The sequence below is a fragment of the Blennius ocellaris genome, assembly GCF_963422515.1.
Source record: "Blennius ocellaris genome assembly, chromosome: 6".
Classification (NCBI taxonomy): Eukaryota; Metazoa; Chordata; class Actinopteri; order Blenniiformes; family Blenniidae; genus Blennius; species Blennius ocellaris.
In genome coordinates, this window is record NC_137655.1 from 25,292,146 (window position 1) to 25,318,699 (window position 26,554).

A 26,554-nucleotide genomic window follows, 5' to 3' on the forward strand; every position below is an offset into this window, starting at 1 on the left:
TCATGTCTGTCATGTACTGATGAGGAAAGACCTCGTATCCTCATGTCTGTCATGTACTGATGAGGAAAGACCTCGTATCCTCATGTCTGTCATGTACTGATGAGGAAAGACGACTGCACTGTGGACCAGCTCCTGCTCCAGGTCCAGGTCCAGGTCCAGGTCCAGGTCCAGGTCTTGGTCTGAGCCGTCCCCCCTGTAGGGATTTCTTACCTCATAAGGAACTATTTATGTTGTGTTTGACTATTGATAATGATGAATAATGATCAAAGATAGTTATTAGTAATGTTATTAAAATGTAATCTGATGTGTATCAGAACCTCGGAGCTCCACTGTCTTAACAGGCAATGATAGACAATTCAGTTCTATCAGTCTCATAAGATTTACTAAACAGTTCATCAGGAATTTGAATTAATAGTTCAATTAATTACAATTACCAGAGAGAGAGAGGTGGAGAGAGAGAGAGGTGGAGGGAGTGTGTGTGTGAGACGTGTGATGGAACAACAAAACAAGATGTCGGATCACAAGAAACTACAATGAGACTTGTTTTGTAAAACGTCAGGAGTCGTCAGATGGTGTTCAGTTACTGTGTGATGTTGTCTTTGATGTGATATGTGTAGGATTGTGAGTTAACTAGTTAGTAAAGCAAAGATTAGCATGCAGACCCTGTGTCTGTGGCAGAGCTAACGTTGGTTTACAGGTTGATCACTGCTCCTAATATCATTCTCTATAGAACTCAATCACTGTAACAGAACCAACACATCTTCATAAAGTTAAACAGTTCTATCATAGCATCAGGTTTAACTAATCTCAGGTAAAGCCCAGTTGTTGTTCCCACTTCCTTGAAGGAGTTCAGTTGTTGTCCTGCTGGAGGGAAGCTGGTGTCTTCTCCTGTAGTTAGCACCTCCTGCTAACTGTGGTTGCTGGTTCTGCAGGCTGAGGAGAAGAAGATGAAGTTGATGTTTCAGGAGTCCTTCCTTGCAGCTCCTGGTTGTTCCTTTTGTCCAGACTGAGGAGCTGGTCGCTCAGGTCTGTGATGGTTTTCCTGCTGGTTGAGGAAAACACAAAGAAGTTCTGTGAGGCGTCGTTTCCCTGGTCCGTCCTGGAGGAACTGCTTGGTTTTCCTGGTTGATGGGAGATCAGACTCTGGGTGCTGGTCTCTGGACCAGGGGAAGGTCTGACACTCGTGGTGGGTCAGCAGAGGAGTGGAGGAGTGAAGGCCCTGGTTGCAGGCCTCTGGTGTTAGCTGTGTGCTAACGCTGGGTGAGTGTTAGCTGCGTGCTAACTCTGGGTGAGTGTTAGCTGTATGCTAAGGCTGGGTGAGTGTTAGCTGCGTGCTAATGCTGGGTGAGTGCTAGCTGTCTGCTAACGCTGGGTGAGTGTTAGCTGTCTGCTAACGCTGGGTGTGTGTTAGCTGTCTGCTAACGCTGGGTGAGTGTTAGCTGTCTGCTAACGCTGGGTGAGTGTTAGCTGTCTGCTAATGCTGGGTGTGTGTTAGCTGTCTGCTAACGCTGGGTGAGTGTTAGCTGTCTGCTAACGCTGGGTGAGTGTTAGCTGTCTGCTAACGCTGGGTGTGTGTTAGCTGTCTGCTAACGCTGGGTGAGTGTTAGCTGTCTGCTAACGCTGGGTGAGTGTTAGCTGTCTGCTAACGCTGGGTGAGTGTTAGCTGTCTGCTAACGCTGGGTGTGTGTTAGCTGTCTGCTGACGCTGGGTGAGTGTTAGCTGTCTGCTGACGCTGGGTGAGTGTTAGCTGTCTGCTGACGCTGGGTGTGTGTTAGCTGTCTGCTAACGCTGGGTGTTAGCTGTCTGCCAACGCTGGGTGAGTGTTAGCTGTCTGCTAACGCTGGGTGAGTGTTAGCTGTCTGCTAACGCTGGGTGAGTGTTAGCTGTCTGCTAACGCTGGGTGAGTTGTCTCCAGCAACCCTCCTACTCAGGTCTTCGCTGCAAGAGAGCAAGTAGACTGGCCCTGCAGCCTTTTGTTCCACGTGTGGATTCGGAGGTGTCAAAACCTGAGAGCTTCAACCAATGAGTGCCTGGGGGGAAGAGTCTTGTGAGCAGAAAGGGGGGGAGGAAGGTCCTGCAGAAGGTAAAAGCCCCCCCCCCCCCTCCACTGGGTGTGATGGTCAGTCACATTCTTGGGTCAGAATTCATATGTCATGACTGTATCATGATATATGAAAATTGTCTTTCCTTAGAAATGAACAAACTTCCTGTGGTCGTGTGAGATCCCAACGTCCCACATGTCCTGGTCCCCATTGCTCTGTGCTCCTGGTGCTCCTGGTGCTCCCTGTGCTCCCTGTGCTCCCTGTGCTCCCTGTGCTCCCTGTGCTCCCTGTGCTCCCTGTGCTCCCTGTGCACCTTGTTCTCCCTGTGCTCCTTGTTCTCCTTGACCTCCGCTGCAGGATGAGTTCAGAGATCAGTCAACTGTGTCTGGAGGCGTTGTCTCCTCTGGCTGAACAGTGCGCCAAGAACCAGGACAAGGACTCGCCGCTCTACGTCGCCACGCGTCACTTCCTGAAGGTAACACACATACAAACAAACAAACAAACAAACGTCCCAGCTCTTCAGGACGAGACAAACGATCCTATGATTCATAACAAACAAACATCCCAGCTCTTCAGGATGAGACAAGCAATCCAATGATTCATAACAAACAAACATCCCAGCTCTTCAGGACGAGACAAACGATCCAGTTTTCCACAAAGTAAAACAGACGTGATATTTTCGTTGTTTAAAACACAGAAAGACTAAAAGTACGACAGTTTGTTTCTGATTACTAAACTGGTTTTTTGATCATTTATGTGATTGTAATAATTCTGTCGTGTTTTGATCAAGAACACAAATTCAAGTTTCTTTCTTTCATTTGTTATTGTTTTATATATTTAGTTGGAGAAACATCAACAAAAAGACTAGTTTAAATGTAAAGGTTATAATTTGACCAATGAGTTTGAGTCCCTGCTTTAAATATGACATCAATATAACACAGATATCAACTTCCTGTTGACTTTAACTCTGGAGAGAATCGTTTACAATACATCTTATGTTTACTGTTAGAACAACAACATGTTTACTGTTAGAACAGCATCATGTTTACTGCTAGAACATCATCATGTTTACTGTTAGAACATCATATGTTTACTGTTAGAACAACATCATGTTTACTGTTAGAACATCATCATGTTTACTGTTAGAGCAACATCATGTTTACTGTTAGAACATCATCATGTTTACTGTTAGAACAACATCATGTTTACTGTTAGAACATCATATGTTTACTGTTAGAACAACATGTTTACTGTTAGAACATCATCATGTTTACTGTTAGAACATCATATGTTTACTGTTAGAACAACATCATGTTTACTGTTAGAACAGCATCATGTTTACTGTTAGAACATCATCATGTTTACTGTTAGAACATCATGTGTTTACTGTTAGAACATCATCATGTTTACTGTTAGAACTACAACATGTTTACTGTTAGAACATCATCATGTTTCCTGTTAGAACATCATCATATTTCCTGTCAGAACATCATCATGTTTACTGTTAGAACATCATCATGTTTACTGTTAGAACAACATCATGTTTCCTGTTAGAACATCATCATGTTTCCTGTCAGAACATCATCATGTTTACTGTTAGAACATCATCATGTTTACTGTTAGAACATCATCATGTTTACTGTTAGAACATCATCATGTTTCCTGTTAGAACATCATCATGTTTCCTGTCAGAACATCATCATGTTTACTGTTAGAACAACATCATGTTTACTGTTAGAACAACATCATGTTTCCTGTTAGAACATCATATGTTTACTGTTAGAACATCATCATGTTTACTGTTAGAACAACATGTTTACTGTTAGAACATCATCATGTTTACTGTTAGAACAACATGTTTACTGTTAGAACAACATCATGTTTACTGTTAGAACAACATCATGTTTCCTGTTAGAACATCATATGTTTACTGTTAGAACAACATCATGTTTACTGTTAGAACAACATCATGTTTCCTGTTAGAACATCATATGTTTACTGTTAGAACAACCTTGTCCAGAGAGTTTAATTCCATTAAAGACCTTGTGAGTTTGATTAAACGTCCTGCAGCAGCAGGAAGTGATGATGCAGCAGCAGGAAGTGATGCTGCAGCAGCAGGAAGTGATGATGCAGCAGCAGGAAGTGATGATGCAGCAGGAGGAAGTGAAGATGCAGCAGGAGGAAGTGATGCTGCAGCAGGAGGAAGTGATGCTGCAGCAGCAGGAAGTGGTGATGCAGCGTCACGTCTCTGGTTGATGGAGGATCAAAACAGTGTTGGGAACAAACAAGCCACCTAAACCTGAACAAGCTGCAGCTCAGGACAAACTTGGTGACGACAGTTGTTCATCTTGTTTCTTCATGTTCCTCCTCAGCTGGTGTTCGACATGCTGGTCCTGCAGAAGCACAGCACAGAGATGAGCTCAGCGGCGGGAGAAGCCCTCTACACCCTGGTGTGTCTGCACCAGGTGAGACCTGCACACCACCGCCCCCTGCTGGTGGGCGGGGGTACACACACCACCGCCCCCTGCTGGTGGGCGGGGGTACAGACACCACCGCCCCCTGCTGGTGGGCGGGGGTACAAACACCACCGCCCCCTAGTGGTGGGCGGGGGTACACACACCACCGCCCCCTGCTGGTGGGCGGGGGTACAGACACCACCGCCCCCTGCTGGTGGGCGGGGGTACAAACACCACCGCCCCCTAGTGGTGGGCGGGGGTACACACACCACCGCCCCCTGCTGGTGGGCGGGGGTACACACACCACCGCCCCCTGCTGGTGGGCGGGGGTACAGACACCACCGCCCCCTAGTGGTGGGCGGGGGTACAGACACCACCGCCCCCTAGTGGTGGGCGGGGGTACACACACCACCGCCCCCTGCTGGTGGGCGGGGGTACAGACACCACCGCCCCCTAGTGGTGGGCGGGGGTACACACACCACCGCCCCCTGCTGGTGGGCGGGGGTACAGACACCACCGCCCCCTAGTGGTGGGCGGGGGTACACACACCACCGCCCCCTGCTGGTGGGCGGGGGTACAGACACCACCGCCCCCTAGTGGTGGGCGGGGGTACACACACCACCGCCCCCTGCTGGTGGGCGGGGGTACAGACACCACCGCCCCCTAGTGGTGGGCGGGGGTACACACACCACTTCACACAGTCAGTCGCTCAGGCTAATACGTGATTGTATGAATCAGCAGACTTTACAGATTCTATTTATTCTGGAACATCAACAACGGAGGATTTGATCACAGAGAGAAACTAAAGTCAAGGTGATTCTTGTCACAAACCACAGAAACAATAAAGAGCAGTTCAGGGGAACTGTTTGAAAGCTTTGCTCTGTAAGAAGAGCAGGAAGCTGAATGTCAAATGAAACATAATTAAAAAGCGATATTAGATATTAGCATGTGTTGACTAGAGGCAGAAGAATAGTTCTGCAGTCTTCTGAAGGAAGTGGTGGCTCTGGTGTCTTGACCCTCCCTGTGGCTCTGCCAGGTGGAGTACTCTGAGCTGGTGGAGGCGCTGCTCTCCACCCAGAGGGACGCCGTCGTCTACCAGCGGCTGGCCGACGCCTTCAACAAGCTGACGGCCAGCAGCACGCCGCCCGCCATGGACCGCAAGCAGAAGGTGGCCTTCGTCAAGAGCCTGGAGGAGTTCGTGGCCAACGTGGGCGGGCTCCTCTGCGTCAAGTAACCACCGGACCTCCGCCCTGAGACGGCAACCAATCAGAGACTGGCCCCGCCCCCCAGAGAGAGAGAGAGAAAGAGGGAGAGACAGAGAGAGAGAGAGGCGGCTGAATGTTTCCGTGGATTTCAGCCTTCGATTGTTTTGTTTTCTTCTCCACATCAAACCCTCCTGTGCCGCCGTCCCTCTGGCCTGGCCGGCGGCGGTGATGATGATGATGATGATGATGATGGTGATGATGGTGGTAAATGAACTGCTCACAGACGGACTGATGAAGGTCTGTGTACCGTTGGACTGACGCTGCTGAGCGCCGCCATCATGACGACGAGGAGCAGCAGCTGATGGTCGTCGCCACGACGGCGTCGGCTCCTCCCACTTCCCCCCGTCCCCATGTGCCTCCAGGCTCCTCACACACACACACACACACACACACACACGCACACACACACGCACACACACACACACAGTGAGGTTTGTCTCCACAGTTTAAATTAGAATCACTTTATTTCACACCTCTGTATTGAATCATGGCTCAGCAAACGACATCATGACGACTCAGCGGTGAAAAGCAGCTCGTCGTTCTCACGCTTTGGAAAAGGACAACGTTCCTAAAACTTCAATTTCATGTTTACATCGAAATAACACCGGCTTTTTAAATGTTAATTTGAATGGAGGCCTGGCTACGACTGCTCACCGCTAACGGCTCCAGATGTGGCGTCTGAACCAGAACTCTAACATCTGCACATATTTTATCTCTTCATTCCAGAGACAATCTCTTTTTAACTAGAACTGACTTTTAGTCACTAAATCCTCATATTTCAAACTCTTCAGAAATCATCCCTTTCAACTTCCTCTGCAGCTTTTAGTTTGGAGGGATCATGTTGACAAACAAACGTCACTGTAAACACACACAATAGTGTACCCAGAGTGCCTTTGTTCTGTGTGTGTGTGTGTGTGTGTGTGTGTGTGTGTGTGTGTGTGTGTGTGTGTGTGTGTGTGTGTGTGTGTGTGTGTGTGTGTGTGTGTGTGTGTGTGTGTGTGTGTGTGTGTGTGTGTGTGTGTGAGAATCATGTTACATCATCTTATGAAACATTTCAACTGTGCCTGTCATTTGCCACGAATACGGCAGTTGTACACACACACACACACCAACAGACCCGTGCACAAAGTGTTGCCATGACAACATGGCCTGCCTTCATATCTTTTTTTGTACCGGGGGGGGGGGGGGGGGGGGGGGGGGGGTTGCAGGAGGAGGTTTACCTTCTCAACTGTCCCTCAATGACTGAAGTGTTTTTCCTCAGCTGAGCAGAACCACGTTGTTCAGTTCAGCCCAGCTGGAGCAGCTTCATTCTTCATTCTTCATTCTTGTAGGTTTGATTTTCTTTCTTTTTGTATTGGATTGTGGTAGATTTCTGCCGTACGGACTCTTAAAACGGGCCTCGAGAGTTTAGCAGGTTGATTTCAGTAGTATTTTTCTACAGCAGCACATTGATGGCGTCGCTCCTCAACACTGGAAGGAGACGGTTTGGCGGAAGGGAAGCAATAAAACCAAATAAAACAGGAGCAGAGCCACTTGCATTATGTCGGGGGGGCGGAGGCCTCCTCGCTCACTCCCCGTTAAACTTGATGGCTGTTTTGTTAATAAAATGTACAAGTGTACATAAATGTATTGTATAAAATGCTTTGGTCTTTGCCTTTTACTCGTCGTGTGTTTGTTCTTTGCTGCTCATCACATTTAATGCAGTTTGCAGCAGGACCGTTTTATTGAAGCAAAAGAACCTCCTGCGTCACTTCAAGGGTTTTTTCATTATTTAAACGGGAAATTGGCATGAGTGGCTTTTTTTTATGAAACATTTATTAAAGTCTTCCTATTCAAGCCCTACTGATAGAGGAGAAGGTGAGAACGACTAAAGCACCATTACTTGAGTACCTTTCAGCATGTGTTCAGTTACAACTCGCAGCATTGAACCAGCAACTTCTTGAAAACGTTGAATACATTGAAACTGCTAACACCTTCAGGTATGATTCTTAATACTCATATTTAGTAAGATGGTGCATTCATGTGGCTGGGATCTCTAAAGTTACCAAGTGGGAACGACGCATTTCCCAGTTGGAAGCGATCACGTGATAGGAGCATTAGAAGTTTGAGTTAAATTAAAAATAATGTTTTCACATGTAATCCGCATAAACACCAAACCTGTTCTGAGGACTGAATGTCTTTATATTCTACAGGTAAATAAATCTGAGACGACTATGACCCACAGGCATTTCTTTATTCGTGCAGAGATCGATGCTCTGATTCATAAATAACCCTTTGACAAACAAGTCTCATCTTCCAAGTAACCTTTAAGCTAATTTGACGCGGTTTCCCGATTCCTAGCCGTCTTTCCAGCGCGTGGCGATCAACTGCATCGAAAACAACGGATTCACAATTCTGTGGCTTTAAAGAGCTTTTTAAATGTACTTTTAGAATTTTGAACGACGCTTATAGGAATCAACCTTTTGTCCCTGTGCAGTCGCCGTAGGCTCTGACGTCATCAACACGCGACGCTTCACACGTTGAGAGGTGTAGTGAGCAGTCCGGATTGAGATTAGGTCAATTCACTTTTCTGCACGATTTCTCTGGATTCTTTCTCTGGCAGTGGACATTTCTGGTCGGTGACGTTCATCCTGTCCCGCGACTTTGTCCTCGGACCAGTTGTGTTTGGTTTTGCGGTAAAATAAGACTTTGAAGACCGAGTCCTCTGGTGGAACGGAATCAGATCTATCAGACTTCATCTGAACTAATCAACAATTTAAACCATTATAGTTTAAATTTAGTCTCGACAAAAACAGCAGAAGGTTATTTTAATTGTACAGAACATTCAATTCTGTGTTGTGTTTCTCATCTTAGTAATACTTTAAGTACAAAATAGTCCCGAGCTAAACATGTAAACTGGAGAACTTCTTCTGCTGGTACCTCTCATGCTGTACACAGTTTTATACAATTGGCTGTGTGTCTGTGTGTTTCCACTAAAGTGGGTTTTGTTTCTATGTTGCACTTATTCTAGATTATTCCAGTTTTCCTCGGCGAGGAATAAATAATCCACTGTTCCTTTTCTTGGTCAATAAAAGTTTATCAGTATTTGTAGGTGTTTTTCTGTGAGCAGAAATAAACCATTCATTCATGAAATCAGATATTTATGATGTGTTTCAGGTGTTCATCAACGGTCCATCCTCCTCTTCCTCTTTCTCCTCTTCCTCCTCCTCTTCTTCTTCTTTCTCTTCTTCCTATTCCTGCACTTCCTCCTCCTCCTTCTCCTCTTCTTCTTCTTCCTCTTCCTGCTCCTCCTCCTCTTCCTGCTCCTTTTCCTCCTCTTCTTCTCCTCCTCTTCTTCTTCTGCTTCTTCTTCCTCCTCCTCCTCCTCCTCTTCTTCCTCCTCCAGCAGCAGCGATGAGCGACAGTGATGACGATGTCCCCAGACTGTCTGCTCACACCCTGGCCGCCCTGCAGGAGTTTTACAAGGAGAGCAGGACGGGTCCGGAGCTCAGCAGGGGGCCGTCAGGTCCGGAGCTCAGCAGGGGGCCGTCAGAGACGTTCAGTGTGGGGGCGGTGGAGGAGGACTGGGTCAGTCCCTGGACTTGAAGACATTTGTCTCAGCACAAATATCCAGTTATGTTGAACCATTAACTTTAGGAATTCGACTTCAGTATATTGTGAATAAAAGTTTCAGATGTTTCTTTAAGTTGCTTGTTGCCAATTGAAACTAAATTATTCAAACTTAACCTCGATTCATTTCTGACGTCAAACAACCCCGATGTTTCAGAGACGTGTTCAGGAGTCCAACATTCCTCGTCCTGAGTTCAGCAGTGTGACTGGACCGGAACAGAACGACTGACGTTCTGCTGACTTTGTCTGTGTGTCTCCAGCGCCTCAGTCAGTTCTGGTACAGCGACGAGACGGCGACTCGTCTGGCCGAGGAGCTGGTCAGAGAGGCTGGAGAGGGAGGCAGGTAAGGCCCACACCCACACCCACCTCCACCTCCACCTGCTGTAGATCCAGAGGAAGAGGAGGAAACTCCTTCCTGAGACACTGGTGTAGCACAAAAGGCAGAATTATCCTGAACCTCCTTCATTCCCTGGGACAGATTAGACAAGTTGACCTCCTGGATGAGAACGTCATCACTGCCTTTAGAATAGTCTCATTGTGTTCATAGGTCAATATGTACTAATGCAATAATGTTTGTTTGTTTGTTTTTAGGCTTTGTATCATCTATGATAATTACATAACATAATGCAGTTGCCTGTTTATGTCTGGCAACATTTCAGGAAACCCAGAATTTATGTCGTAATAATTAATGTGACTTTTGTTTCTAGCTTGTGAACACATTCTGCATTATAATGAATACAGTTACTTTTGATTGAGGCTTGAGCAATAAAACATCATAAATATTTAAAAAATAGCTGAATGTTCTTGGTGGTTTGATGGCTTTTCTAATTAAGGCATCAATTTTGGTGATTTACTACAAAATGTACCAAATTCTTATATTTTCTATATAATATATCTCTATTATGTAACAAGTTATTACAAAATGCAACAATGTATTAAAAAAATGCAGCAGATTATTACAAAATGTGGTGTTATTACATAATGAGTTGAAAATGTTACATCATTCAATATTGTCCTATATTTACATAATGTAGCTCGACATTGTAATAACTTGCAATATGTAATAATGCAACACATTTCCAGTAGAAGTAGCAGAAGTTATTACGAAATGAGGCAAAGTTTGTTACGTGATGCGATTAAGAATTTGATTACAGATTTATTTTGGCAGATTATTACAAAATGTGGCATGTTGACATATAATATTGACACATTGAGCTGAAAATGTGTTCCATTGTTCCATATTACATCGTTATTACATAACTCGGTGCTACAGACCTCAACGTAATTTACATGAGAACAAGGTATATTATATATGCTGTATTAATAGAGTTGATTCCACAAAGTTGGTCTTTGCAAATAAGTAAATGATGAAGATGTGAAGAATTGGTCAAACAGAGGTGTGAATCCCACCGTCGTCCTGGGAATTCCTCGTTTGACGGCGTTCCGGTGTAGAAGAGGAAACAATTCTGTGTTTCTGTCGGAGTGAAACTAGAAATGGCGGCGACGCTTGCAGACGTCCTGGTTGGTTGACGTGCCTTTAAACCCATGAAGGAATCCAGATGTGCTGCTGCTCTGATGGGCGTTTCCCTCCAGGGTGGCGTGTGTGAGCGCGCCCAGCGTGTACCAGAAGCTGAAGCAGGGCGTGGTCCGGGGTTCGGACCGGGTGTCCGCCGTGGTGCTGGAGTACGACCGCCGCTTCGCCGTGTACGGCCAGGACTTTGTGTTCTACGACTACAACGAGCCGCTGGCCCTCCCCGCCGCCGCCGCGCCGCGGAGCTTCGACGTGGTTCTGGCCGACCCGCCGTACCTGTCGGAGGAGTGCCTGAGCAAAGTGGCCCAAACCGTCCAGTACCTGAGCAAAGGCAAGGTGCTGCTGTGTTCAGGTGAGGGAGGGAGCGGCGCTGCTCTGCTGCTGCAGTGGCGCCATGCTGCCACTCTAGGCGCTCTGCTGCAGCAGCGAACGGCGTGACACAACCTGACCTTGTCTTGCGGCTCCACAGGCGCCGTCATGGAGGGCCTGGCGGCGGCGCTGCTCGGCGTCACCAAGTGCAGCTTCCTGCCCAAACACAACAGGAACTTGTCCAACCAGTTCCGCTGCTTCGTCAACTATCCGTCCCTCCTGCTGTCCTGAGGAGCCCGACGCCGCCGCCGCCGCCACAGGACCGCCGCCGGACCGCCACGGGACCGCCACAGGACCGCCAACCAACCGTTTCACTGCTGGTCGTCTTCCCGCCAACAGAAGAAACAGTTTCTATCCAGTGACACTGAAGGATTCCAACCTGAGGACTTCTGCCACAGATGAACTATTTAATCAAATGTTAGCAGGAATAAAGATTTAATGTTAGAATAATAACACGCTTGTTTTGCTTCAGTTACATCCAGTAAGTCACGTTTGTCCTCTGGCCTCCTGCCGCAGTGCCTATTGGCCAGGCGCCTGACTCCACATGAGCTTCAGGTCCAAGTGTCCTCTGCCCGTCCCACAGTGGACACCCGACGGAGGTTTGGCAGTGGAACCGTTTCATGAACGTCTAAAGCCTCATTAGAGCCACGAAGCCTGTCGGGGGACGAACGTGTCCTTTAGCCGTCTTCATGGACGTTTGAGTCAAACTGCTGCCGTCAGACCCAGAAAACTACCGGAGGGCAGTCACTGCAGACAGAAAACTACCGGAGGTCAGTCACTGCAGACAGAAAACTACCGGAGGGCAGTCACTGCAGACAGAAAACTACCGGAGGGCAGTCACTGCAGACAGAAAACTACCGGAGGGCAGTCACTGCAGACAGAAAACTACCAGAGGGCAGTCACTGCAGACCCAGAAAACTACCGGAGGTCAGTCACTGCAGACAAAACTACCGGAGGTCAGTCACTGCAGACAGAAAACTACCGGAGGGCAGTCACTGCAGACAAAACTACCGGAGGTCAGTCACTGCAGACAAAACTACCGGAGGTCAGTCACTGCAGACAGAAAACTACCGGAGGTCAGTCACTGCAGACAAAACTACCGGAGGTCAGTCACTGCAGACAGAAAACTACCGGAGGGCAGTCACTGCAGACAGAAAACTACCAGAGGGCAGTCACTGCAGACAGAAAACTACCGGAGGTCAGTCACTGCAGACAGAAAACTACCGGAGGGCAGTCACTGCAGACAGAAAACTACCGGAGGGCAGTCACTGCAGACAGAAAACTACCAGAGGGCAGTCACTGCAGACCCAGAAAACTACCGGAGGTCAGTCACTGCAGACAAAACTACCGGAGGTCAGTCACTGCAGACAGAAAACTACCGGAGGGCAGTCACTGCAGACAGAAAACTACCAGAGGGCAGTCACTGCAGACAGAAAACTACCGGAGGTCAGTCACTGCAGACAGAAAACTACCGGAGGGCAGTCACTGCAGACAGAAAACTACCGGAGGTCAGTCACTGCAGACAGAAAACTACCGGAGGTCAGTCACTGCAGACAGAAAACTACCAGAGGTCAGTCACTGCAGACAAACTGGTCATTTTGACTTGTAAACGGTGGAAAGTTTCCAGTAAACTGGGGAGTTTAAGAAAAAGTTAATTTTAGTAATCGATTGTTTCGTCTGCATAGATTCAGAATCGACACGTCACAATGAATAAATTCAAGTCTGACAGTTAAATGTGATAAATGTGTGAAACATTAGTAATACATCAAATATATTGTCGCAGTCACAAGTTCTCTACAAGAACCAGACTTCTTTCTCACCTTTATACTCATTTTAACACTTTCTCAGTTTCCAGAGTCAGAAATTCTCTGAATCTTGCGCCTCTTTTCTCCTTCTGTGTTTTTTACCGGGAAACTCTGGACTTCGCTCCTTTCTACGCTTTTAAAACTGCTGCCGAACCCTGGTCTGTCTGGTCTAGTCCGGTCCGGTCCAGTCCAGTCCAGTCTGGTCCAGTCCAGTCCAGTCCAGTCTGGTCCGGTCCGGTCTAGTCTGGTCCGGTCCGGTCCAGTCCGGTCCGGTCCAGTCCGGTCCGGTTTAGTCCAGTCTGAGCAGCAGCTCCTCTGAAGAGATGGAACCCAGATGGAGGAGTGGTGGACTGGATAGATTCCTCCTCAGAGTGAGGAAGAGGCCGGTGGTCTTCCTCCTCAGGACGAGGAAGAGGCCGGTGGTCTTCCTCCTCAGAGTGAGGAAGAATCCGGTGGTCTTCCTCCTCAGGACGAGGAAGAGGCCGGTGGTCTTCCTCCTCAGAGTGAGGAAGAGTGTGGTGGTCTTCCTCCTCAGAGTGAGGAAGAGGCCGGTGGTCTTCCTCCTCAGGACGAGGAAGAGGCCGGTGGTCTTCCTCCTCAGAGTGAGGAAGAGGCCGGTGGTCTTCCTCCTCAGGGTGAGGAAGAGTTTGGTGGTCTTCCTCCTCAGAGTGAGGAAGAGTGTGGTGGTCTTCCTCCTCAGAGTGAGGAAGATGCCGGTGGTCTTCCTCCTCATCCTCACTCAGTGTTTCTCTGCTGGATTTGACTTTCATCTTCATGTTTTAATTCAACGTATTGATGAGAACCTGATGAGAACCTGCTGGTCCTGGATCAGCTCTTCTTCTGGACTAATGAAGGTTCTTGTTGACTGACGATCATCAGTTTCAGTGAAGCTGAATTGTGGTCGTCAAGGCAACGAAGCTCAGGATGTGAAGCAGATTGTTCAGAACTGGTTTCTTTTCCCATGGAGACGTTAAAGAAACAGAAGCTGTGTTTTCTCACCTTTCTGCTCCAAACACTTTATTCTGAAGGTCCAACATATTCCTGCAACAGTTTACTTGATCTTGAGGACGATTTATGAAAAGTTTTAAACTTTCTGTCTGTAATGGAAGGTATAAAGAGTGTTGTAGTCTTTTAAGGACAGCAGGGGGCAGCATCGAGGTATTTAGAGAATATCTCATATTTGATGATAATTTCTCAGACACTTTTCTCATGTGGGACATGAACCAGTTTACGTTAACGGTTGACTTCACCTGAAGGGGGTGATGCATTATATACACTCTCAGTTACTGTGGTGAATATAAACTTGCTCACACCTGCGATCTATAAAGTGAGACCAAGACGAAGTTCATCGCTTGACGAATATTGTTTCTGCTTCGTTTACAATTGATGTGCAACAAACAACATTCCTCATAATATCTCATCTTTTGCTGTTGAATTGTACTTTTCACATATTCTGACATGAACCTTGTGGCTAATAAGTAATATTTGGTTTTTAACCAATAATGCACATTAAATGTGGGACATGTAGAAGAAGGTCTAAGCTGTTCTTCTACAGGTTGGAGCTGTGAAGCGTTCCGACCACCAGTTAACCAGAAGGTGGAGCTTCTCCACAGGGGGTCCTCCAGCCGGGGGTCTGTCGTCGCGCCTCCGTCACTCTTTCTTAGCTCCGGCCGGAAGCCCCCCCCGGTCCAGGCTCTGGTTGGTGGGCCGCCCCCCCCGGTCCAGGCTCTGGTTGGCTTTGGGCCGCCCCCCCCGGTCCAGGCTCTGGTTGGTGGGCCGCCCCCCCCGGTCCAGGCTCTGGTTGGTGGGCCGCCCCCCCCGGTCCAGGCTCTGGTTGGCTTTGGGCTGCCCCCCCCGGTCCAGGCTCTGGTTGGTGGGCCGCCCCCCCCGGTCCAGGCTCTGGTTGGCTTTGGGCTGCCCCCCCCGGTCCAGGCTCTGGTTGGTGGGCCGCCCCCCCCGGTCCAGGCTCTGGTTGGCTTTGGGCCGCCCCCCCCGGTCCAGGCTCTGGTTGGTGGGCCACCCCCCCCGGTCTAGGCTCTGGTTGGCTTTGGGCCGCCCCCCCCGGTCCAGGCTCTGGTTGGTGGGCCGCCCCCCCCGGTCCAGGCTCTGGTTGGCTTTGGGCCGCCCCCCACGGTCCAGGCTCTGGTTGGTGGGCCGCCCCCCCCGGTCTAGGCTCTGGTTGGCTTTGGGCCGCCCCCCACGGTCCAGGCTCTGGTTGGTGGGCCGCCCCCCCCGGTCCAGGCTCTGGTTGGTGGGCCGCCCCCCCCGGTCCAGGCTCTGGTTGGCTTTGGGCCGCCCCCCCCGGTCCAGGCTCTGGTCCCGGTCCTTCTCCGCCCCCCTCGGCACGCAGGTGCAGCCCACCGCCACGGAGACGTAGACCTCGGTGTAGGCGTGGCGTCCGGCGGCGCAGGAGCCGGTCCTCCGCAGGATGACGGCCGGAGCGAAGACGGGGGCGCTGCGGTGCAGCTCGCTCTCCTCGCCGGACGGCCCCGTCAGGCAGCCGCGGCACAGGCAGTACGCCTCCGGGACGTGGCGGGGGAACCGGGCCGGGTCGTAGGAGATCCTGCACACACATTGAGCTTCAGGTCGAGTTCTTCCTCCGGTCAGGAGCGTCTGCAGGCCCAAAACCACCTTCAGCACGTTTACACTGAAAAAGCACCGTGTGATTTACAAAAGTTTCCACAGCGACGTTTTGAAACCAACGTCTGTTTACACTGAAAATGCAGAAATGCTGAAAATGATGTCGTTTTTCATGCCGGCCACTAGTTGGTGCTGTTGTTTGTTCTTGTAATGAAACCACAGCAGAGAATTAAACGCAGTAAACATGAAGATTAGGGATGTCCGATAATATCGGAGGGCCGATATTATCGGCCGATATTGACTTTTTAAGTCAATATCGGCCGATATTGACTTAAAAATAAAAATTTTATATTTGGAAATATCAGTATCGGAATCTTACAACCGATATTGGAATTTACGAGTCTCCCTGAACGCAGCATGGGACGTTTATGGGCGCGCACTTGATGACGTTTAGCAACAACAAATACAACATGCTGGACTCGTGGCTAAGAAGGAGAAGCCCGGTGAATGAAATGTCCGTGGAGGACTGGAGGCTCAACCAGGCCCTCTTCCCTGCTGGGCCAGTACCTGACTGCACCCTGCACCAGTGTTGACAGTGAACCACTGTTCAGCACTGGTACCAGTACCTGACTGCACCCTGCACCAGTGTTGACAGTGAACCAGTGTTCAGCACTGGTACCAGTACCTGACTGCACCCTGCACCAGTGTTGACGGTGAACCAGTGTTCAGCACTGGTACCAGTACCTGACTGCACCCTGCACCAGTGTTGACAGTGAACCAGTGTTCAGCACTGGTACCAGTACCTGACTGCACCCTGCACCAGTGTTGACGGTGAACCAGTGTTCAGCACTGGTACCAGTACCTGACTGCACCCTGCACCAGTGTTGACAGTGAACCACTGTTCACACTGGTACCAGTACCTGACTGCACCCTGCACCAGTGTTGACAGTGAACCACTGTTCAGCACTGGTACCAGTACCTGACTGCACCCTGCACCAGTGTTGACAGTGAACCACTGTTCACACTGGTACCAGTACCTGACTGCACCCTGCACCAGTGTTGACAGTGAACCAGTGTTCAGCACTGGTACCAGTACCTGACTGCACCCTGCACCAGTGTTGACAGTGAACCACTGTTCAGCACTGGTACCAGTACCTGACTGCACCCTGCACCAGTGTTGACGGTGAACCAGTGTTCAGCACTGGTACCAGTACCTGACTGCACCCTGCACCAGTGTTGACGGTGAACCAGTGTTCAGCACTGGTACCAGTACCTGACTGCACCCTGCACCAGTGTTGACGGTGAACCACTGTTCAGCACTGGTACCAGTACCTGACCGCACCCTGCACCAGTGTTGACAGTGAACCAGTGTTCAGCACTGGTACCAGTACCTGACTGCACCCTGCACCAGTGTTGACGGTGAACCAGTGTTCAGCACTGGTACCAGTACCTGACTGCACCCTGCACCAGTGTTGACAGTGAACCAGTGTTCAGCACTGGTACCAGTACCTGACTGCACCCTGCACCAGTGTTGACGGTGAACCAGTGTTCAGCACTGGTACCAGTACCTGACTGCACCCTGCACCAGTGTTGACAGTGAACCACTGTTCACACTGGTACCAGTACCTGACTGCACCCTGCACCAGTGTTGACAGTGAACCACTGTTCAGCACTGGTACCAGTACCTGACTGCACCCTGCACCAGTGTTGACAGTGAACCAGTGTTCAGCACTGGTACCAGTACCTGACTGCACCCTGCACCAGTGTTGACAGTGAACCACTGTTCAGCACTGGTACCAGTACCTGACTTCACCCTGCACCAGTGTTGACAGTGAACCACTGTTCAGCACTGGTACCAGTACCTGACTGCACCCTGCACCAGTGTTGACAGTGAACCAGTGTTCAGCACTGGTACCAGTACCTGACTGCACCCTGCACCAGTGTTGACAGTGAACCACTGTTCAGCACTGGTACCAGTACCTGACTGCACCCTGCACCAGTGTTGACGGTGAACCAGTGTTCAGCACTGGTACCAGTACCTGACTGCACCCTGCACCAGTGTTGACAGTGAACCACTGTTCACACTGGTACCAGTACCTGACTGCACCCTGCACCAGTGTTGACAGTGAACCACTGTTCAGCACTGGTACCAGTACCTGACTGCACCCTGCACCAGTGTTGACAGTGAACCAGTGTTCAGCACTGGTACCAGTACCTGACTGCACCCTGCACCAGTGTTGACAGTGAACCACTGTTCAGCACTGGTACCAGTACCTGACTTCACCCTGCACCAGTGTTGACAGTGAACCACTGTTCAGCACTGGTACCAGTACCTGACTGCACCCTGCACCAGTGTTGACGGTGAACCAGTGTTCAGCACTGGTACCAGTACCTGACTGCACCCTGCACCAGTGTTGACGGTGAACCAGTGTTCAGCACTGGTACCAGTACCTGACTGCACCCTGCACCAGTGTTGACGGTGAACCACTGTTCAGCACTGGTACCAGTACCTGACCGCACCCTGCACCAGTGTTGACAGTGAACCAGTGTTCAGCACTGGTACCAGTACCTGACTGCACCCTGCACCAGTGTTGACGGTGAACCAGTGTTCAGCACTGGTACCAGTACCTGACTGCACCCTGCACCAGTGTTGACAGTGAACCAGTGTTCAGCACTGGTACCAGTACCTGACTGCACCCTGCACCAGTGTTGACGGTGAACCAGTGTTCAGCACTGGTACCAGTACCTGACTGCACCCTGCACCAGTGTTGACAGTGAACCACTGTTCACACTGGTACCAGTACCTGACTGCACCCTGCACCAGTGTTGACAGTGAACCACTGTTCAGCACTGGTACCAGTACCTGACTGCACCCTGCACCAGTGTTGACAGTGAACCACTGTTCACACTGGTACCAGTACCTGACTGCACCCTGCACCAGTGTTGACAGTGAACCAGTGTTCAGCACTGGTACCAGTACCTGACTGCACCCTGCACCAGTGTTGACAGTGAACCACTGTTCAGCACTGGTACCAGTACCTGACTTCACCCTGCACCAGTGTTGACAGTGAACCACTGTTCAGCACTGGTACCAGTACCTGACTGCACCCTGCACCAGTGTTGACAGTGAACCAGTGTTCAGCACTGGTACCAGTACCTGACTGCACCCTGCACCAGTGTTGACAGTGAACCACTGTTCAGCACTGGTACCAGTACCTGACTTCACCCTGCACCAGTGTTGACAGTGAACCACTGTTCAGCACTGGTACCAGTACCTGACTGCACCCTGCACCAGTGTTGACAGTGAACCAGTGTATTCATACAGAACAATCTCCCTCTTACACATGAGGACATGGGGAAAGAAATAGACCAGTTATATGGACGAGTCAACTTCAGTCTTTGTTTTTGTTGCACTTTAAAGGAGGGCTGCTTTAATTTTGTGAGCATTTCTGTGCCTTTCTTGTTTATATTTGCACTATTTTGTTACTCTTAAAAGAGATTGAGCCCAGTTTGAGTCTATTATTTGACAAGTTATGTCCAGTTATTCATTCATTGACTGTTTACAACTAATGGACTGAAGATATGCCTCTTCCTTTTTTTTATATTGTCTGTGGTGTTGTTGAGTTTGTTGTTGAGGTTTCTCTCTAACACTAAATAAATATGGCACTTTTTTCCAGAATTTAAGTTGTTGTTCTCTTATTTTTCTCAGTGTGTACATTTGGAAAGCCATGTTTGATTCACATATGCATCCAGTGGGGCGTCACAATAAAATTAGGCATAATGTGTTAATTCCACAGTAGGAGATATTTTATGTTGTTACCTAACAGTTCTGATGTAAAAAGCCAGCATATATCGGTATCGGTGATATCGGTATCGGAAATTAAGAGTTGGACAATATCGGAATATCGGATATCGGTAGAAAAGCCAATATCGAGCATCCCTAATGAAGATGGATCGTTATCACGGTGACTATCAAAATAAAAGCACCAAGTCCCAGGAGAATCTGGACTGGGAGTCATGACTCTGGAGGAAATACTTCTTTATAAGAAGTATTTATATTTCAGTTTCAATAATATGGACCAAATGTCCCTTTCTGCTGAAGGACAGACAGAAGCAGAGGAAACGGCTAAAGTGTCTGAAAAATACTGGAAAGAAGGATAAACTTCTAGAATGAGCGAGAAAAACAGCAGAAATGTCATGAAATAGTTACCGTCCTAAGTTGTAATGGAATTTTAAAGCTTCAACGTGTTTTGTGGCTGCAGGGAAATTTGATTTGGTGGAAAATAACAGAAATGACTATTTAGGTCATAAAGGTTTCAGACACTCTTTTCAGAAGTTTGGAGTCTTTCTTAAAAAGACATTTTGCAGTTGTTGCTTTTTAATCATTTTAGCTGGAGAGTCTATTTTAAGTAAGTCAGATATGCAGATAAAATAAATTATACAAATATATTAATAGGATGAAAATAGTTTTACATTCCAGTAATTTTCAGAAAGTTTCAGGGAGCTGAAGGGTGGAGTGGAACAATACACGGTTTAGTCGTAGATCACTATGGAAACACAATTTGAATTTTGGTTATTGTTCAATAGTTTAAAAAAACAAGACATCAACTGCTCAGAGAGAATTTCTGTTCGAATGTATTTTTTAAAGCACGATGCCAAATGCAACTTCTTGTTAAATGATAAGTCTTGACTTTAAAAGAAGTCCTTAAACAGGAATAGTGTATTTAATAGTGTGAAGCGTCTCACCGGTAGGCCCAGGGGGACACGCTCCGCAGGTTGGCCGGGAGGCTCTGGAGGTCGGTCGAGGCTCGAGCGGCCGTCGGGCAGGTCAGGTTGAGTTTGTCTCGCGGCTCCAGCTGCAGCGCGTGATGAAACGCGCTCATCACCCCCACCGAGAGGCGCCCGAACATCTGCTCCAGGATCTCCTCCGGCAGGTCCAGGCAGGACCGGGTCCGGGTCCCGGTCGCCTTCTTGCGGACGCGCACGGCTCCTGCCGGGGCGCTGAGCAGCAGCAGCAGCGCCACGTGCAGCAGCAGGAGGAAGAGGAGGAAGAGGAGGCCGGAGCGATGTGGCATCGCTGCGCCCTGCTGTTGTGCCAAAATGCGCACGGAACGCTGAGAGTCTGGGGAAGGTTCCGTCAGTCTCGTGCTATAATCCGAACCGTCTCGTGCTATAATCCGAACCGTCTCGTGCTATAATCCAAACCGTCTCGTGTTTTGTAAAAGCAGCTGCGCGCCCCCTGTCCAGGGTCGGACGATGGAACGGAGCCGCGGGCGCACCGCCAGCTGGACCGCGGGAACATGTGGAACAGCACCTCCACCCCTGTCGCCAGGAGAAACTCTCCTTTTAGAGTATTAGAGACTGTTGACACGTCAATAACCTTTTCCGTCCCGCTTTCTTCACTTGAATTGTGCGTAAAATCCGCTGGATCCGTGCGCGCCGCGGGCTGAATGACGCTGCAGCTCAGACGGAGACGAGACGGTCCAGTATTTCTCCTCCCGGATCCTCCTGACGTGTGAGGGGAAGTCCAGACGGTCTGCTGGACCCTGGTTCTGCAGACGCACCCAGACCAAGTCACGGTAACAAATCAGGTGACTGCTAATAATAGTGCATTTCTTCTCAATCAGCCACGTGTGGATCCAGTCAGTCTGTTTGATTTATTAGCTTCAGATGAAAGAAGAACACAAGTTTAGTCCATGTTTAATTCAATGCAGTTGTTTCTGCAGAATAATAATAATATAATTTGGTGTCATCTTGAGAAAAAGGTCAAACCACATCGTTTGTTCTGATTGGACTGAAAGTAAAACACAGTTTTCTCTTAAATGCACAAATAATTCTTTTAATTAGACATGTAGCAAAAATATAAACAAAGAAAAGCAATAAATACTTCTTTACAACTTGTGTGTGTGTGTGTGTGTGTGTGGGGGGGGGGGGGGGGGGGGTTTAAAGGGGTCATCACCTGGCACACTGATTGGCTCCATCAGTTAGCATAACGTTAGCATAGCAGTGTTTTGCTCACAGGAAAATTAAGAACAAGTGACTGGAGCTGACCGGGGTGAGAAAACAAACCCCGGGGTGAGAAAACAAACCCCGGGGTGAGAAAACAAAACATGGGGTGAGAAAACAAACCCCGGGTGAGAAAACAAACCCCGGGGTGAGAAAACAAAACATGGGGTGAGAAAACAAACCCCGGGGTGAGAAAACAAACCCCGGGGTGAGAAAACAAAACATGGGGTGAGAAAACAAACCCCGGGGTGAGAAAACAAACCCCGGGGTGAGAAAACAAACCCCGGGGTGAGAAAACAAACCCCGGGGTGAGAAAACAAAACATGGGGTGAGAAAACAAAACCCCGGGTGAGAAAACAAAACCCGGGGTGAGAAAACAAACCCCGGGGTGAGAAAACAAAACATGGGGTGAGAAAACAAACCCCGGGGTGAGAAAACAAAACATGGGGTGAGAAAACAACCCCGGGGTGAGAAAACAAAACCCGGGGTGAGAAAACAAACCCCGGGGTGAGAAAACAAACCCCGGGGTGAGAAAACAAAACATGGGGTGAGAAAACAAAACCCCGGGTGAGAAAACAAACCCTGGGGTGAGAAAACAAACCCCGGGGTGAGAAAACAAAACATGGGGTGAGAAAACAAACCCCGGGGTGAGAAAACAAAACATGGGGTGAGAAAACAAAACATGGGGTGAGAAAACAAACCCCGGGGTGAGAAAACAAACCCCGGGGTGAGAAAACAAAACATGGGGTGAGAAAACAAAACCCCGGGTGAGAAAACAAACCCCGGGGTGAGAAAACAAACCCCGGGGTGAGAAAACAAAACATGGGGTGAGAAAACAAACCCCGGGGTGAGAAAACAAAACATGGGGTGAGAAAACAAACCCCGGGGTGAGAAAACAAAACATGGGGTGAGAAAACAAAACATGGGGTGAGAAAACAAACCCCGGGGTGAGAAACCAAAACATGGGGTGAGAAAACAAAACACAGGAGTCATTTTAAATCACAATCTGGTTCAAAGTTCATATCTGTCACGTTAGCGGTTAGCCGCGACTAACAGAGGAGCACAAGCACCTCCTGGTTTAGGGTGAGGGTGGGGGTGAGCCTAACCCTCACCCTCACCCTCACCCTCTTGGGGGTGATTCTGGTTTGAACAAAGAGCCCAAACAAAAAAAGCTCCACCACTTCCAAACTCCACATTTCCAGTTTCAGTGGCGACGCGACACCAATAACCATGTTTCAAGGAGGAAACATGGTTTCCTCCTTGAAACATGGAGGAAACCACAGGTCTCCCAGCAGGCGGTCTCCCAGCAGGCGGTCTCCCAGCAGGCGGTCTCCCAGCAGGTGGTCTCCCAGCAGGTGGTCTCCCAGCAGGCGGTCTCCCAGCAGCTACTCTGGCAGCAGGTCGTCTCCCAGCTCTTCATCACCAAAGTCGTCATCATCAACACGTCTCTTGGCGCCGGTTTTGGGCCGATCCACCTGAGGCCCCAGGGGGTCCAGGTAGGAGGCGTCTGCACACAGACAGTCTGAACAGTCAGTCAGCCACAGCCTTACAGCCCTACACACTGACGGCCTTACAGCCCTACACACTGACAGCCTTACAGCCCTACACACTGACGGCCTTACAGCCCTACACACTGACAGCCTTACAGCCCTACACACTGACGGCCTTACAGCCCTACACACTGACAGCCTTACAGCCCTACACACTGACGGCCTTACAGCCCTACACACTGACAGCCTTACAGCCCTACACACTGACGGCCTTACAGCCCTACACACTGACGGCCTTACAGCCCTACACACTGACGGCCTTACAGCCCTACACACTGACAGCCTTACAGCCCTACACACTGACGGCCTTACAGCCCTACACACTGACGGCCTTACAGCCCTACACACTGACGGCCTTACAGCCCTACACACTGACGGCCTTACAGCCCTTACGGAGGCGTAAGGAGCTCGTTAATACATTAAAACATACTAATAGCTGAAATGATCTCGACTGAGAAGATGTGATCCTTCATGTTCAGTCTGGAGCCTGAAGAGGTTTTAGTTTCAGTCTGTTAAACAATCTACTAGTTCAGTGGGTTAAACAATCTACTAGTTCAGCGTGTTAAACAATCTACTAGTTCAGTCTGTTAAACAATCTACTAGTTCAGTGGGTTAAACAATCTACTAGTTCAGTCTGTTAAACAATCTACTAGTTCAGCCTGTTAAACAATCTACTAGTTCAGTCTGTTAAACAATCTACTAGTTCAGTGGGTTAAACAATCTACTAGTTCAGTGGGTTAAACAATCTACTAGTTCAGTCTGTTAAACAATCTACTAGTTCAGTGGGTTAAACAATCTACTAGTTCAGTGGGTTAAACAATCTACTAGTTCAGTCTGTTAAACAATCTACTAGTTCAGTGGGTTAAACAATCTACTAGTTCAGTCTGTTAAACAATCTACTAGTTCAGTGGGTTGAACAATCTACTAGTTCAGTCTGTTAAACAATCTACTAGTTCAGTGGGTTAAACAATCTACTAGTTCAGTCTGTTAAACAATCTACTAGTTCAGTCTGTTAAACAATCTACTAGTTCAGTGGGTTAAACAATCTACTAGTTCAGCCTGTTAAACAATCTACTAGTTCAGTCTGTTAAACAATCTACTAGTTCAGTGGGTTAAACAATCTACTAGTTCAGTGGGTTAAACAATCTACTAGTTCAGTCTGTTAAACAATCTACTAGTTCAGTGGGTTAAACAATCTACTAGTTCAGTGGGTTAAACAATCTACTAGTTCAGTCTGTTAAACAATCTACTAGTTCAGTGGGTTAAACAATCTACTAGTTCAGTCTGTTAAACAATCTACTAGTTCAGTGGGTTAAACAATCTACTAGTTCAGTCTGTTAAACAATCTACTAGTTCAGTGGGTTAAACAATCTACTAGTTCAGTCTGTTAAACAATCTACTAGTTCAGTCTGTTAAACAATCTACTAGTTCAGTGGGTTAAACAATCTACTAGTTCAGTCTGTTAAACAATCTACTAGTTCAGTGGGTTAAACAATCTACTAGTTCAGTCTGTTAAACAATCTACTAGTTCAGTGGGTTAAACAATCTACTAGTTCAGTGGGTTAAACAATCTACTAGTTCAGCCTGTTAAACAATCTACTAGTTCAGTGGGTTAAACAATCTACTAGTTCAGTGGGTTAAACAATCTACTAGTTCAGCCTGTTAAACAATCTACTAGTTCAGTGGGTTAAACAATCTACTAGTTCGGCCTGTTAAACAATCTACTAGTTCAGTGGGTTAAACAATCTACTAGTTCAGCCTGTTAAACAATCTACTAGTTTAGTGGGTTAAACAATCTACTAGTTCAGCCTATTAAACAATCTACTAGTTCAGTGGGTTAAACAATCTACTAGTTCAGTCTGTTAAACAATCTACTAGTTCAGTGGGTTAAACAATCTACTAGTTCAGCCTGTTAAACAATCTACTAGTTCAGTGGGTTAAACAATCTACTAGTTCAGTCTGTTAAACAATCTACTAGTTCAGTGGGTTAAACAATCTACTAGTTCAGTCTGTTAAACAATCTACTAGTTCAGTGGGTTAAACAATCTACTAGTTCAGTCTGTTAAACAATCTACTAGTTCAGTGGGTTAAACAATCTACTAGTTCAGCCTGTTAAACAATCTACTAGTTCAGTGGGTTAAACAATCTACTAGTTCAGCCTGTTAAACAATCTACTAGTTCAGTGGGTTAAACAATCTACTAGTTCAGTCTGTTAAACAATCTACTAGTTCAGCCTGTTAAACATTCTACTAGTTCAGCCTGTTAAACAATCTACTAGTTCAGCCTGTTAAACAATCTACTAGTTCAGCCAGTTAAACAATCTACTAGTTCAGTCTGTTAAACAATCTACTAGTTCAGTCTGTTAAACAATCTACTAGTTCAGTGGGTTAAACAATCTACTAGTTCAGTCTGTTAAACAATCTACTAGTTCAGTGGGTTAAACAATCTACTAGTTCAGTCTGTTAAACAATCTACTAGTTCAGTGGGTTAAACAATCTACTAGTTCAGCCTGTTAAACAATCTACTAGTTCAGTGGGTTAAACAATCTACTAGTTCAGCCTGTTAAACAATCTACTAGTTCAGTGGGTTAAACAATCTACTAGTTCAGTCTGTTAAACAATCTACTAGTTCAGCCTGTTAAACAATCTACTAGTTCAGTGGGTTAAACAATCTACTAGTTCAGTCTGTTAAACAATCTACTAGTTCAGTCTGTTAAACATTCTACTAGTTCAGCCTGTTAAACAATCTACTAGTTCAGCCTGTTAAACAATCTACTAGTTCAGTGGGTTAAACAATCTACTAGTTCAGCCTGTTAAACATTCTACTAGTTCAGCCTGTTAAACAATCTACTAGTTCAGCCTGTTAAACATTCTACTAGTTCAGCCTGTTAAACAATCTACTAGTTCAGCCTGTTAAACAATCTACTAGTTCAGTCTGTTAAACAATCTACTAGTTCAGCCTGTTAAACAATCTACTAGTTCAGCCAGTTAAACAATCTACTAGTTCAACATTGTGACGGTTAAATCAACTAGCAGCCTTGTGGTGAACTCCTCACAGCTTTGAGGCCGTTGCAGGTCAGGGAGGGAAACGTAGGGTCAAGCTGGCCACAGGTTAGAAACAGCCTTGCTTCCTTACCCGGCTCCTTGGGGCTGCTGGCCTCGTAGGGCTCATTGGAACCAGGAAGTGACCTCATCCTGGCGCTCAGGCGCTCTCCTCTCGTGCTGCCGCCACTGTCTGCAGGGAAACACCGGAACATGAAGACAAGATGTTTACAGCCTGACGGTGTTCCTGTACAAACGGCTTTAATACTTCAGACCTGATGATGAAACCAGTTCGTCACG

General features: G+C 47.8%; 4 protein-coding genes across 12 annotated transcripts in view; 2 read left to right on the forward strand and 2 right to left on the reverse strand.

The window, feature by feature from the left end:
• Positions 1-7,417, forward strand: part of xpo4 (exportin 4) — an 82,889-nt gene extending 75,472 nt beyond the window's left edge. For 4 of the 5 annotated variants that reach the window (XM_080498636.1, XM_080498634.1, XM_080498635.1 and 1 more), the window contains 3 exons: positions 2,400-2,517; positions 4,415-4,507; positions 5,535-7,417. In XM_080498636.1, the coding sequence (XP_080354762.1) occupies positions 2,400-2,517; positions 4,415-4,507; positions 5,535-5,732 (409 nt within the window). In that variant the 3' untranslated portion in view covers positions 5,733-7,417. Of the gene's footprint in view, positions 1-2,399; positions 2,518-4,414; positions 4,508-5,534 lie in introns of those variants that run through there. The other variant, XR_013936665.1, reaches the window with a different exon arrangement.
• Positions 7,418-8,276: 859 nt separating this feature from the next.
• Positions 8,277-11,725, forward strand: eef1akmt1 (EEF1A lysine methyltransferase 1). Of its 4 annotated transcripts, none has more exons than XM_080498224.1 (5): positions 8,277-8,377; positions 9,149-9,330; positions 9,633-9,715; positions 10,966-11,255; positions 11,373-11,725. In XM_080498224.1, the coding sequence occupies exons 2-5, from the start codon at positions 9,157-9,159 to the stop codon at positions 11,501-11,503; spliced, it is 678 nt and encodes a 225-aa protein (XP_080354350.1). In that variant the 5' UTR covers positions 8,277-8,377; positions 9,149-9,156; the 3' UTR covers positions 11,504-11,725. The 4 variants fall into 4 exon arrangements, with proteins under 4 accessions (XP_080354350.1, XP_080354352.1, XP_080354351.1 ...); XM_080498226.1 differs by having other exon boundaries at positions 8,289-8,377; positions 9,152-9,330; XM_080498225.1 differs by having other exon boundaries at positions 8,293-8,377; positions 8,920-9,330.
• Positions 11,726-14,727: 3,002 nt separating this feature from the next.
• Positions 14,728-21,446, reverse strand: il17d (interleukin 17d; the record flags this gene model as incomplete). Its single annotated transcript, XM_080498571.1, has 2 exons — positions 20,404-21,446; positions 14,728-15,724 (listed from the first exon to the last, which is right to left on the reverse strand). Exons 1-2 carry the CDS (start codon positions 20,730-20,732, stop codon positions 14,728-14,730), a joined length of 1,326 nt encoding a protein of 441 aa, XP_080354697.1. The 5' UTR covers positions 20,733-21,446.
• Positions 21,447-22,873: 1,427 nt separating this feature from the next.
• The window catches only part of ift88 (intraflagellar transport 88 homolog), a 33,791-nt gene continuing 30,110 nt past the window's right edge, over positions 22,874-26,554 (reverse strand). For both annotated transcript variants that reach the window (XM_080498631.1, XM_080498632.1), the window contains 2 exons: positions 26,349-26,447; positions 22,874-23,170 (listed from right to left, as the gene is read on the reverse strand). In XM_080498631.1, coding sequence (XP_080354757.1) covers positions 23,049-23,170; positions 26,349-26,447 — 221 coding nt within the window. In that variant the 3' untranslated portion in view covers positions 22,874-23,048. The remainder of the gene's footprint in view (positions 23,171-26,348; positions 26,448-26,554) is intronic.